General features: G+C 52.2%; 2 protein-coding genes across 4 annotated transcripts; both read right to left on the reverse strand.

Moving 5' to 3' along the window:
• Positions 1-3117: 3117 nt before the first annotated feature.
• On the reverse strand, positions 3118-4986 carry LOC149915527 (uncharacterized). Its single transcript, XM_090120880.1, has one exon. The coding sequence runs from the start codon at positions 4984-4986 to the stop codon at positions 3118-3120; it is 1869 nt and encodes a 622-aa protein (XP_089977006.1).
• Positions 4987-5421: 435 nt separating this feature from the next.
• DAO (D-amino acid oxidase) lies at positions 5422-12567 on the reverse strand. Of its 3 annotated transcripts, none has more exons than XM_031592465.2 (12): positions 11715-12567; positions 11316-11612; positions 10235-10439; positions 9748-9862; positions 9508-9584; positions 9165-9230; positions 8870-8924; positions 8416-8520; positions 8254-8336; positions 7286-7403; positions 6998-7096; positions 5422-6188 (listed from the first exon to the last, which is right to left on the reverse strand). In XM_031592465.2, exons 3-12 carry the CDS (start codon positions 10426-10428, stop codon positions 6069-6071), a joined length of 1032 nt encoding a protein of 343 aa, XP_031448325.1. In that variant the 5' UTR covers positions 10429-10439; positions 11316-11612; positions 11715-12567; the 3' UTR covers positions 5422-6068. The 3 variants fall into 3 exon arrangements, with proteins under 3 accessions (XP_031448325.1, XP_089977146.1, XP_031448326.1); XM_090121020.1 differs by having other exon boundaries at positions 11316-11615; XM_031592466.2 differs by lacking the exon at positions 6998-7096.
• Positions 12568-12677: the final 110 nt, after the last annotated feature.

Genomic DNA, 12677 nt, shown 5'->3' on the forward strand with positions numbered 1-12677 from the left:
TACCAACGTGATGTCAGCCTCTTCTAATTGGCTCTTAACAAATGACACAAGTCTATTCAGTATGTAGGGTCCGAAGATCAGTGTCATTACGATCATCGCAACTGGTCCTGCTGAGGTAGATATCAGGGTGTTTTGTCAACTTGTCGTCCTCTCTCACCGTCGGGTCGTACAGGTTACAAGGGCGTTCGATGATCCAGTCCTGTGGACAGAAACTCACAGTTCTCGTTAGTTTTGTTGTGAAGGTCCGGTTTAATACACTTAAGTGGACACCACTTAACTTTACCATCTTTTCTGACTGCCGCATATCCTCGCCCTGTCAGGACTAGCCTCCACCCTCGTTCCCATTCTCCCAGCTCGTTTTTAATTACAACTAACGGGCCGCCTTCTAGCGCTTGAGTGGCCCAATGTTTTTGTGTGGGGCTATTCGTCTCTTCCCCCCTAGGGAACTGATTGAGTGCTAAAAGAGCGGTTGCTAGCAGGCGTGCTTGGTCTCTTGGGGGAACAACATTGGCAAAACCTTCTGTTTTTGCCAATACCTCCAATTTGGACTTCAGCGTTTGATTCGCTCGTTCGACTATGGCTTGTCCTGTGCTATTATATGGGATGCCGTGTGTTAAGGTTATGCCCCATTTCAGAACAAATGCCTGGACTGATTTAGAGACAAAATTTGGACCGTTGTCTGTTTTAATCTGACTAGGGACGCCAAGCCACGCCATGGCCGTAAGCCAATGCTGGATGGTTGCTTTGGAGTCGGCTCTAAGGTGTTGTGTGGCCACGATCACTCCGCTGTATGTATCTACAGTTACTGCTAGCCATGCTCGAGGTTTCAGCAATTGACATAGTATGAAATCCGTCTGCCACACCTCGGAGGCCTTAAGGCCTCTGGGGTTGACTCCACTAGACCACAGTGGTGCTTTCTGGCAGTGGGGACACGTGGCAATTATGTGTTTTGCGTCACCGACTGAGATCCTGCATCTCTTCGCTAGCGCTTTAGCTCCGATGTGGAGAGACTCGTGTAGCTGACGGGCATCTTTTAGCGTCCACAACCCTTTTGCAGCGGCATCTGCTCTGTCATTACCGATTTGAAAAAATCCTTTGATTGGGTTGTGGCTGTTGACATGGATGACTGATATGGTGCCTTTTCGGGAGAAAAGTGCTTCTTCCAGCATTAGAGCTGTTTTGGATGTTGACACGCCAGGTCCCGACATGGCTAAGCAGAGCTTGGCCACAAACATCGAATCGGTCACTATGTTGAGGTGTTCCATTGGGAACAGTCCACATGCTAGTACTACGGCTGTTGCTTCCAACTGCTGAACTGAGAGCGCACAATCGGTCATTTTAATGCAGTGCCATTCTCCTCCTGATTGCCATACCGCCGCAGCAGTTGAGGTAGCTGAGGATGCGTCTGTAAAAAACGTTGGTCCTTGTTGGGGCTGGTTCATGATTTTCGGTGGAAGGTCGATGTCAACAATTGCCAGCATTTGAGTCCAGGGGGGTTTTGTAGCATACTGGACTTCTCTGCCAAATCCAACGAGAGCTATAGCTAAATATTCTGACATCGCCACTGATTGCATTGGGAGCTGTTTGCGGAAGGGTAAATATATCTTGGCGGGTTCGATGCCTAGGTGTCTTAGGGCGAGTTTTCTGCCTTTCAAGATGAGGTTGCCAATGCACTCAACTCCTGGAGAGAATGCACGTGACGGTTTTCCCAGAACTATCCATTGTATTGGTTGAGCTCTTTCAGGAGGCCCCTGGGCTAGTGCCCCTACTCCTCCTCCCTCAGTAAAATGCACATACAGGTCAAGTGGTACATCTGGATTCCATCTCGCAAGCGTGCTTGATGATGCCTGTTGCTCGATAAAATCAAGGGAATTCACTGCTTCCGTCGTTAGAGTTTTTTGCTCCCATGGGTTTTTTCCTTTTAGAAGATCGTACAGGGGGGCCATGATTTCGGGAGGGATCAGGACAGTGTTGCAGAGCCATTGCAAGGACCCTACTAGCTGTTGCACATCATGGAGTGTCTTGACGTCTCGATGGATTTTTATCTGGGGGGGGGTCACGTAAGAACTTGTGATCCCCACTCCCAAAAAAGTCACACATGGTCCTCTTTTAATTTTCGCGCTTGCAATTTCGAACCCATTTGTTTTCAGAATTTCTGAGACCATTGACACCAACTGGTCCACCTGGCTCCCTGACGGTGCAGCAATTAAGATATCATCCATGTATTGAATGATGGTTGCAGTCGGGTTACTGTGTCGAACCGGTGCCAATGCCCGATCCACTGTAATCTGGCAGATAGTAGGCGAGTTGACCATTCCTTGAGGCAGCACTTTCCACTGGAAACGTAGGTTGGGGTGTTGGCTGTTTGGGAACACGATAGAAAAAGCAAACCGTTCCTTGTCCCCCTCATGCAGAGGTATCGAGAAAAAACAGTCCTTAATATCAAGGACAGCACAGGGTAGTCCTTTTGGTATCATAGAGTTCATGGGCAGCAATGTTTGAACAGGACCCATTGGTTGGATTCTTTTATTTACTTCACGTAGGTCATGGAGGAGGCGAAACCCCTCGCCAGTTCGTTTGGATATTACAAAAACTGGGGTGTTCCATGGGCTAATGGAAGGCTCAATATGACCTCGCTGTAGTTCGCGGTCGACTAGTTCAAGAAGGGCGTCCATTCGAGGCTTTGACAGGGGCCACTGCTCGACTCACACTGGGTCGGACGATTTCCACGTCAGTCTAATTGGCGGGAGTGGGTATGCAGCAGTGGCCCTTACGGTAAATTTGTCACCCTGGCTTTCAATAGGGCTAGAGCGTCCCTCCCCAACAGGGGTGGGACTCCTGGCATGACATACGGGAAAAGGGTAATAACTTTCTCCGGTCCCTTTTCAGTGTGGAGCGCGATCGCTACCAGATGAGCACTCCTCCGAGCTCAGGTTAATCCCCCAACTCCGCCCACCATGGGGGCGTCTTCCAATTTCCAATGTGGGGGCCAATCTGTCTCAGGAATAACTGTGACATCTGCTCCGGTATCAATCAGAAAAGGGACGCTAATGATGGTGCTATTTAAGGTATTATAGAGTGAACAAATCCCCCACACCACCGGCGGGTTGTCACACCTTACTGCCAGGGCCACCCTGGGGTCTCGCCCCCAGGAGGTGGTTCTTGCTGTCCCTGAGGTAGGGACAGGTTTGACTGGGTCGCTGGTTGAACCATAAAATTGGCTGCTTCTCGAGGGAGCAGTGGGTTCGGGGGCGTCTTGCCCCATCTGGGGTTGACGTAACTGGGCCGCCTCGTGTCCCAATTGGGAGAGGGCTGTGCGCGGCCTGGGTGCCCTCTCCCCCTCCCGTTTCCCTGGTTTCTAGATCTGCATTCCTTGGCGAAATGTCCTTTCTTTCCACAGACCCAACATGGACCTCTGGGTTGATTTTTGTGCGGGGGGAGCGCTGCTGGTGGATCCCCCAACTGAGGGCAGTTTGCCACAACGTGGCCCGCCTGGCCACATTTAAAACATGCCATCACATTAGCTATTGCGGTGCGAACGGCCATCTGAATGGGAGCTAGATGCTCTTCCTTTACGACATGCTTAATCATGTCCGCAATACTTGACCCTACTGGCAGTGACCGTAGGACCTCTTTGGTTGCCGAATTACACTGCTGACGTAAGCAGTCTGCAAGAACTGGGCCTTTCGCTTCCGCGGGCAGGGTCGAGGAGTCGACTGCTGCCTGGAGGCGATCCACAAATTGTGTAAAGCTCTCACTTTCATTTTGTCTTATGGTGGACCATGGCGATGGCTTAACGATAACTTTAGAGGCTGTGCGAATAGCGTCTCTGGCCGCACAAGTAGTCGTCATAACTTCATGGGCCCGCAGGCCCAGGGCCTGCGCTTGGGGGGTAATCATTGTTGGGTCTGTACCCATCAGCTGCTGCAGGCTGGAACCATGTAGTGGGTGATCTGCCCCAGTTACTTGAGCTAGTTGTCTTGCACAGTTATCTTCCCATTCTTGTTTAAAAACAATCATCCCTGCTCCGTCAAAAATTAGTCTACAGGTTTGTTTTATGTCAAATGGGAGCATATCGTCTCCCCCAAAAACACCATCTATAAGGGTGGAGACCATAGCTGAGTTAAGCCCTTTATCTGCAATTGCCTTAACAATTGCTTGTATATCCCTAGGGTTTATCGGCGAGTGGACCCTCTGTCCCCCATCCATCACCCGGACCGGGAACGCTAGTGTGGCCGATGGGGCCCAGTCAGCACATGCAATCTTTATTTTCCTCCAGTCTGTAAGAGGGATTTCTCCCCCTCGCGGTTTCTCTTTAATTTGGATGGGAATATTTCGGCTCTTAACTCTGTTCGTATTCGTTCCCTCCTCCTCCGAGTTTAAGTCAATTGCGAACCACTCGTCGCAGCCAGTCTCTGATCCGGAGTCAGAGCCCGACTGAGCGGCCACTTCCGGTTTCCTGTACATTTTTGTTAGGCTCCGGCCCCGCCCGCCTCCCTTGCGGGCAGGCCGCTCCCTCCCTCTTGGTTCGTCCCGCCCTCTGCTCGGCGGGATGTTCGCCCCACAGCGGCATTTCTTCAGACGGCCGCTCTGATTGGCTTTCCACCCTTCACTCACACTCCCCTCACCTTCCCGGTCGCTCCCACCGCCTTTATCTAACACCTCCTCGATGTTCCCGCCAAGGGCGTCCTCCCCCCGCCCTCCCTCTCCTGGCTCGGCGCCATCTTGGGGCGCATAGTGGGGCGGTCGAGCCCAAATTTCCTCGGGCTCCGATTTCTCCGTGGCAGCCCTGGCCTCCTCGATTAACCCACCCCAGAAGGATTTAGCACGTTTCTGTCCCTCCGTGGGCGGGTCGGGGTTCGATTGAGAGGACATGTAATCGTCATCGTCAGAGGGGTGCAAACTCCGCGTGGCCGCCCCGACTCCCAGTCCCGGGGTGGCCAACAAACGGCTCTCTGCCGCCCTCCAGCTCTCCCGCTCCCGCATGGCCCTGCGCAGGGCCCGCGCGACTCTCCCCCACGACTCTAGGCTTCTCCCACAGCCCGAGGACATCGTCTCCTCAGTTAACGCTTTAATGCATTTATCCCACACTTCAAGGTGGAGAATATCCACCGGCTGGTCAATGACGCCGATTCGCAAAAGCCTCGCAATAGCGAGAGTAAAATCTTTGGGCTTACAATCGATGCCCCACTGCTTATCTAACTGCGATACGACCTTCACAAGGACTTCCATCCTCCTTGTTGGTCCGGGAGCGTCCTCCCCGCCGGGCTGGTCCTGCCGCTCCGGCCGCCGTTCACCCGTCCAGGCGAATCCCGGGTTTCGGCACCACTTGTTGCCTATCGTAGGCGTGGCGACCTGGTTCGGGAACGGCACGGCGACCAATCCCAGGTCGCTCGGTCCATCGGCTCGCTGACACCAATGTGGTGGACGGCAAATGGCGTTTATTGGCGGGAAAAACGGCACTGAATGCTATTGGCTGTCGGGAGGGGGACCCTGTCTTCCCGTACAACGCGATATCTTCCGGGCGCCAGACCCTCACTACCACAAGAGACAATGGGTCTTCTCCCATGCAAAGGAGACCCCCACTGCTCATGGCGGGACCATATGTTGATACGTCAGGAATGTAATGAATATGCATGTGAATTCCACTGATTGTGTATTCGTTCGGCCTATATCTGTACCAAGCTTCTTCCTTACGGTGTGCAAGTTTGGAGGAGCTATCCCCCTTGCACCCAGCTTGGCGCCAAATGCTGAATAAAACATACCTGCTTTATAACCTAACTCTGGGTTATGGAGTTTGATTCCGCAAATCACACTTTGTCACAGATAATTAGTCCATGTTTTAAAGCACTTCCTTTGGGTAGGTTGTGCGAGGCCACGATGGAGGAAATTCAGCCGTCTGGCAAATGGCAGCAACAGAACTGGCAGCAACCCGAAAACAAGACAGGAGGAAGCGTCAGCGAAGCCAGCACGAGTGTCAACAGCCCACGTGCACCACTGTTATTTGCATCTTTTTGCTGTGATTTCTAAGCTACTGCTATTGCAATAATCCCAGCTGAGCAGGCAACTCACAGGCGGGACTGGGAGTGCTTCTCTTGCAGGATGTTCCCGAGCAGCCGGGCTGCGGCCATAGCACAGCCCCAGTGGATGGTGATCCCAAAGCCACTATGGCCGTAGTTGTGTATGACCTGCTGGGGAGAGAGGGAGTCAGAATGCAGCAGCTCACCACCCTGCTCCTCAGAGCATGCAGGGTTTGCTCCTGACAAGGTAAATGGCTTTGCTTCAGCTGGAGCCTGACTTGCTGCTGGGATCGATTGCTGCACCGCTCCTGTGCCAAAGCTGCACAGATATGACATGCTGATAAAGGAATGGAACGATCCATACAGCAATTCAAACACAGCCTCACTTTGAACCATGTTCTGGGCTTTATCTAAATACACTGAGCTTTTTCCAAAGCTTTCCAGCTAAAAATTGAATCTATTTTCATTACACTTAATTACATTTTGCAGTCACCATCCCCTTTGGAGCTCTGATCTTTTCTTCAGAGCTGCACAGAGGCACAAACCCGAACCACAGTTTCCTTTGTAGGACTGCAGATGAGCTTCAGGATGAAGAGCTGAGGAGTAATGTGCTCCTACATGGACGGTGTTATGCTGAGGCTCCAAGGACAGTGGCACACAGCAGCTGGAACCATTCCCAATTCCTTTCTCTTAAAAGAGAAATAGGCAGGGCTTGGTGCCTCAGAATTTTTCTCTGTCCGTGAAGGACAAAGCTCCAATTACAAGTTTTCCTTTGGCAGGAATGTTCTCCCCATAAAATCCATCACAATGTTTTTGACACTTATCTCTGATCTGGGCTGAAACTGAATCGAGGGTTTGCCATTAGGAGAGGGGAGATGGAGCGAGGACAGCTGAGCTCTGGCAGTGTGGCTGTAGAACAGCAGCCAAGTTTGTAGCCATCAGCACCCAATTAGCATCACAGTTAATGAGCACAGTACCTCTGTCCTTGAATGCCCATGGCCAATGCTCTCCCGCTCCAGGCGGACACTGGGACGTGCTGGTCTCAGGCCACTCCACTCCTGCACAATCTCTGCTTTCTGAAACCAGAATCCCATCAGCCCGGCATTGCTCTGACTCACAGCAGCTAAAATCCTCCCAGCAATCACACCAGGAAGGTGCAAGCAATGAGGGGGTGCACAGAAAACCCTCCAGCTCTCAGGGTTTGCTGAAGGCAGTCACCACGTGCTGCTGATTTTGGGGTTTGGTGCTGGGCTGGGGTTACTCACCTGCAGTGTGGGCAGCAGCCTGCAGCACCTCTCCCAGATGGACTTGTGGTCCTGAGCACTGTTCTCTTCATTCCAGTTGCCTTGCTGGTAGATGCCTCCCAAAACTGTGAACTCACTCCTGCACCAAGAGCAAAGGGCAGTAAATGGTCCTGGTGCCATCAGATGGAGGCACTCAGTGTGGGTCCTGCCATGCCCACAGCATGCTCCCGCCTGAGGCACCCTTGTGAGCCAAGCAGGCAGGAAAGTGCTGCCTGAGTGTCTGCTCATGGGAAAGTTGTTCATTAAACACTATCAGCACCCGAAAGGCCTTGGCAAGGAAAAGGGCTGATTTCATCTCCTATCAACAGGGTGAGGGAATGGAATGCTCCTGGCAAGGAGCTCAGATTCCCACCATTTTCTGCTCCCCTCATAGCCAGCCTTATACCCGGCTATGGAACAGCTAGCAAAAATAAACACACAGAGAGAGGAATTTCTGTGGGGTTGGGACTGTGATAAGAGATCAGTTGGAGCACTTCACTTGGGAGCTGTGAGTATTCAAAGTTCCTATTTACATCATGGCTTCTTGCCTGATCCTGAGATATTAGCACAATGGGAAGTGCCAGACGTGTAGCATTCAGGTTACAGCTTAAAAAACCTCTCCATTGCCAAAGTGCAGTGGATGGCTGCTCTCAGGGGGTCACCGGGGGATGCACAGCAGACATGGATTTATTTACTTAGCTCCCTGGGTACATGCATCTGCTGCCATCTGAGATAGATCCCAGCATCTCTAAGAAAGCTCCCAGAGGGAAGCAGATGCTAGAGAAGTGCTGGAAGCTGGGCTCTGCCTGGCACTGCTGCTCCTTGAGCTCTGCTCCACAGTAAAAGATGGGCAGGGAAGGCAGAGCTTGTGTGCAGATGTCAGCAGGGAGCAGTGCTGGGGGTTGCTCTGAGTGCACATCATTGCTAGCTCCAGGATCGCTGCTACCTACCCTGGTATGACGTAGGGTGAGCTGTAGATCCACGATTCCGTGTCATGAGTGATAATGAAGTGCTTCACCCATGGGGCCAGGACCTGGGGGAAGAAAGCAGGAGGGTGACAGCGGGTGACAGGCAGGACATAGGATGCATATGGGGCAGGTTTGCAGCCTCACCTTGATGACTTGCCCACGGGCAGGCTGCAGAGCTGGGTCTGGCTGCAGCTCCCCAGCACGGACCCCAGTGCAGTTTATGACAACATCAATTCCCTGGGAAAACATCTGCCAAGAGACAGAGGTGTTGCAGTGTGCAGCATGCAGACAGTGATGCTACCCTAGTGAGCACGAGACTCCTGCATCAACACCAAGCCAAGCATTTGGTCCAGCACTCTGGTAAAGAATAAAACAGAAGGGCCAGACCCAGGCCATACTTCCTCAGCATAGCTCCCAAATGTACAAGCAAAGAAAGTGTTTGCAGCTTAAGGCAAAACTGCACTGCTGATTCCTGACTGCATCCTGGCTCCCCACCAGTCCTAAGTTCTACTGCAGCATAGTGCTTTGGGGTGGATGGCCTCACAGAACCTTCTGCAGCAGAAATTCCAGCCTCGTGCTCCCCACATCCCCATCTCACCTCCTTGAAGGACTCGACCTTCCTGTGGAAGAACTTCACGCCTCTCTGTGCCAGCCTGGAAGAGCAAGTTCATCTGTTACCGGCACATAAAAGCTAATGTACCATTCAAATTAATGCCTGTAATTGATGCACAGAGTAAGTATGGCTTGTTGCTCCTTGTAATAAACATCCATGGTCTTCTCAGCAGTTCTTAAATACTCTCCAGCCATTATTAGTTCATTTTCCTAATGGCCAAAGGCCCTGCTGAGCCCTCCAGGTCAACCAGGGAAGAGCAGCAGCAGGGCTCAGTACTCACCTGTTGGTCAGCCAGGGCAAATAGTTCCTGCACTCCAGCATCAGTGCCGTGTTGAACCAGCCATAGCTGAAAGACATGAGGATAGAAGGTAGTAAGGACCTGAACAGCTGCCCAGGAGTGGTTGCAGCCTGCCTCATGCACGGGCACAGCCAGGGCTTTATTTTTTCCCATTTACTGCATAGCTATTTTCTTCTCGAGTTCAACGGTATATACTGGAATGAGAGAAGGAGCTGGAATGGTTTTCATGCATTGTTACTGCTTTCTTTGAGGTGATTCGTACTACTCTTAAGGGAAGTAACTTTGATGGAGCCCAGAAACTCTCAGAAAAAGGGCCTGAAAGTACCTGTAGCCAGGGAAGAGTTCAAGCTCTTTCGGTGTCAAGTTCCTGAAGCCAAGGACAATGTTCTTCCAAGATGGATCCTGCAAAGGGGAGAAGGTCTGATGTCACTCAAATGACAGTAATCAACTGTAGAGACAGGAGTGACAGAGACGTCCCTGCTTCCCAGCTCCAGGCCAGAAACTCAAGCCTGCACACTGCCCAGAGCTGGAGCCCTTCCTGCCTCCCCTGTGCTCTGCTCCTTACCGGTACAGGCTGCTTAAACAGGTTGTATCCAGAAATCAGGAACAGTCCCATTTCCTTTGCTTCTGGTGAGTTGAGGTACCCCAGGAGGTGTTCAAAAGTCTCCTTGTTCCACAGCCTGTGTGGAAAAACCCCATCAGAAGACATTCCAGGCCCCGACCATCTTTGCAGCCCTCCAGTGGACTCTCTCCAATGGCTCCCCAGCTCAAGATAGATAGGAAGCTCAGCAATGGGCCCAGTGCTCCAGATATGGCCTCCCCAGGGCAGAGCAGAGGGGAGAAGAACCTCCCTCACCCTGCTTTCTGTGCTCTTTGTAATGCAGCCCAGGGTACCATCAACCTTCTTAGCCACGAAGACACACTTCTGGCTCATGATTAACCAGGACAACCAGGTCACTCTCCGCAGAGTTCCTCTCTAGCAGCCTAGCCCCTAATCTGCATAGTTATCACAGAATGGGTTGAAAGGGACCATGGAAGATCCCCCAACTCACGTCTCCTGCAGATTGCCGTGGTCACTCAGGTAGGGCTGCCACAGGCCCACAGCCCCATCGCTGGTGGTGTGCGGTGTGAAGCGGTCGGCATAGACCTCCAGCTGCAGCTGGGGCACCAGTGCATGGAAGCGGTCATGGATGCACAGGGCAGTGGACAGGCCGATCACTCCAGCCCCGATGACAGCGATGCGCATGGCTCTGGGCTCTGCATGGTGAGAAAAAGGCTTGGAAGAAGGCACTGGGGCCAGGGTGGCATGGGGCTTCCTGCTATCAACCCAACACGATTCCAGTTTGGCTGCTAGAGCACAGGAGGATTGCACAGGGGCTGAGCTGTGTTGGGGCAACTTCACATGTAAACATTTTCCCCACAGAGTCTCCAAAGTGCTCTTCAACACCTGCCTGCACTGTGTGGGCACTGAAATCATGAATGTAGGGTTGCAGTGTGCCATTGTGGCAGGAAGGGTTTTCAAGCATTGCTTGCAGCCCCTGAGCTCTTGCCAACAGCCCTGGCTCTGTCCACGGACCTGGGGTTGGCCTCCATCAAGATCATCATGAAGTCATCGTAGAATCATTAAAGCTGGAAAAGACTTCTAAAATCACCAATTGCAACCACATCCCTAAGTGTTACATTTCCACATTTCATAGAATCATTAAGATTGGAAAAGACTACTAAGATCATCTCACTCATATTTTAAAGCACTGGGTACAGCCATGGGCACTAGGCTCCCAGAAGCATGCCAGACCTTGTCTGGGGCAAGATTATAAATTTTATAAATAATTTATTTATAAATTTTATAAATAAAAAACACCAGTTTTATTTGGATTAGGTGAAGCGCAGCACCCCTGCAGCACTGCTCAGCTCACAGCAGGACTGACGTCTGCTTGGGCTGCAGGATGAGTCACGGAGACGATGGGCAGCAGGACAGGGCCATGCTGCTTCCCATCTGCTGCCACTCACAGGTCAGAGCCAGCAGAAATCAGGGCTACCTCTGCCAAATGCAGCCTTGAGGAGGAATCCATCTGCCCCGTGAGCCTTCAGCTGGTCAATAAATAACAGAAACACAACCTTCCACTGACCTACCTGCAGAGTTCTCCAGGTAGCCTCTATGGGTTTTGGAGGCTTCAGCAGAGCCCCTGGTGCAGTGTAGCCTGTTTGGAGCCCCACGGTCCAAGGTCTGAGGGTCCAGGGCTTGCAGCTGCACCCTGTGCTGGGCAATGGGGTCAAAGTCTTTGCTCTGGATCTGGGAGGTGGAGTCTCTGGTGCCCCATGGTCCATCCTCTGGAAGTCCATAGGGTCACTGCAGTTCATGCCAAAGTCCCCAGCAGCAGAAATATAGTCCCACAGGAGGAAGGAGGAAGGTGGGGACAGGCAGGCACTCTGCTGACAAAAAGGGGAAAAAGACTTATTCAAAGGCCTAAATTATTAAAGGCTTTACATATAATCAGCAAAGCCTCTTAAATTAATTACCCTATTACTTGCCTGCTTCTTGTTTTTGGCACTGCTGACCCTTCACGCTGTCTTTAGCCTGGTTCTAGTATGGTTCCTTGATGCTGTACCTGGAAATGGAGGCTCTGCAGATGCTCTGTGGATGCCCTTTCATCCCCATGGCATCTCCTCAGGACGTCCGGGGCACGTGGATGCAGCAGCCAACTGGTTTTTCATAGAATCAAGGAACCATGGAATGGTTTGAGTTGGAAGGGGCCTTAAAACTCATTCAAGTCTACTCTCTGCCATGGAACACTTTGCATAGAATCACAGAATCATTAAGGTTTGGAAAAGACTACTAAGATCACCAAGTGCAACCCCAACCCACCCCCTCCATGCCCACTGACCACATCCCTCAGTGCCACATCTCTACATCCCTTGAACACCTTTGGGGATGGTGACCCCACCACCTCGCTGGGCAGCTGTGCCACTGCATCACTGCTCCTTCTGAGAAGGAATTGTTCCTAATACCCAACCCGACCTTCCCCTGGTGCAACGTGAGGCCATCACCTCATGTCCTGTCGCTGTTAGCTGGGAGCAGGGACCCCCCCTCGCTATGCTGTCCCTTCAGGGAGCTGTAGGGAGCAGCGAGTTCACCCAGATTGAACAACACCAGGCACACTCAGCCTGACCTTAGGCACCTCCACGGACGGAGCACCCACAGCTTCTCAGAATGACCTCCACACCCTCACACCGAAGATTTTCCTCCTCACATCTCACCTAAACCCACCCTCTGCCAGGCTACAGCCTTCTCCCACCACAAACAGAAGCACTGCAGAGCCTTCCCTCCCCCAATCTCTCAGCCCGTCCCTATCGCATTGCTCCCCCATCCCCCGAGCACCCAGCAGCCCCATCTCCTCAAAGGCTCTGAACCCACAAGCCCTGCCCTCAACTCCGTCCCTGCTAGGCCCCACTGTGCCTCTAGGCCCGCCCAGCTCAGGCCCGCCCCCACTCCGG

Source organism: Phasianus colchicus, chromosome 18, assembly GCF_987193195.1.
Source record: "Phasianus colchicus chromosome 18, bPhaCol1.hap1.1, whole genome shotgun sequence".
Classification (NCBI taxonomy): domain Eukaryota; kingdom Metazoa; phylum Chordata; class Aves; order Galliformes; family Phasianidae; genus Phasianus; species Phasianus colchicus.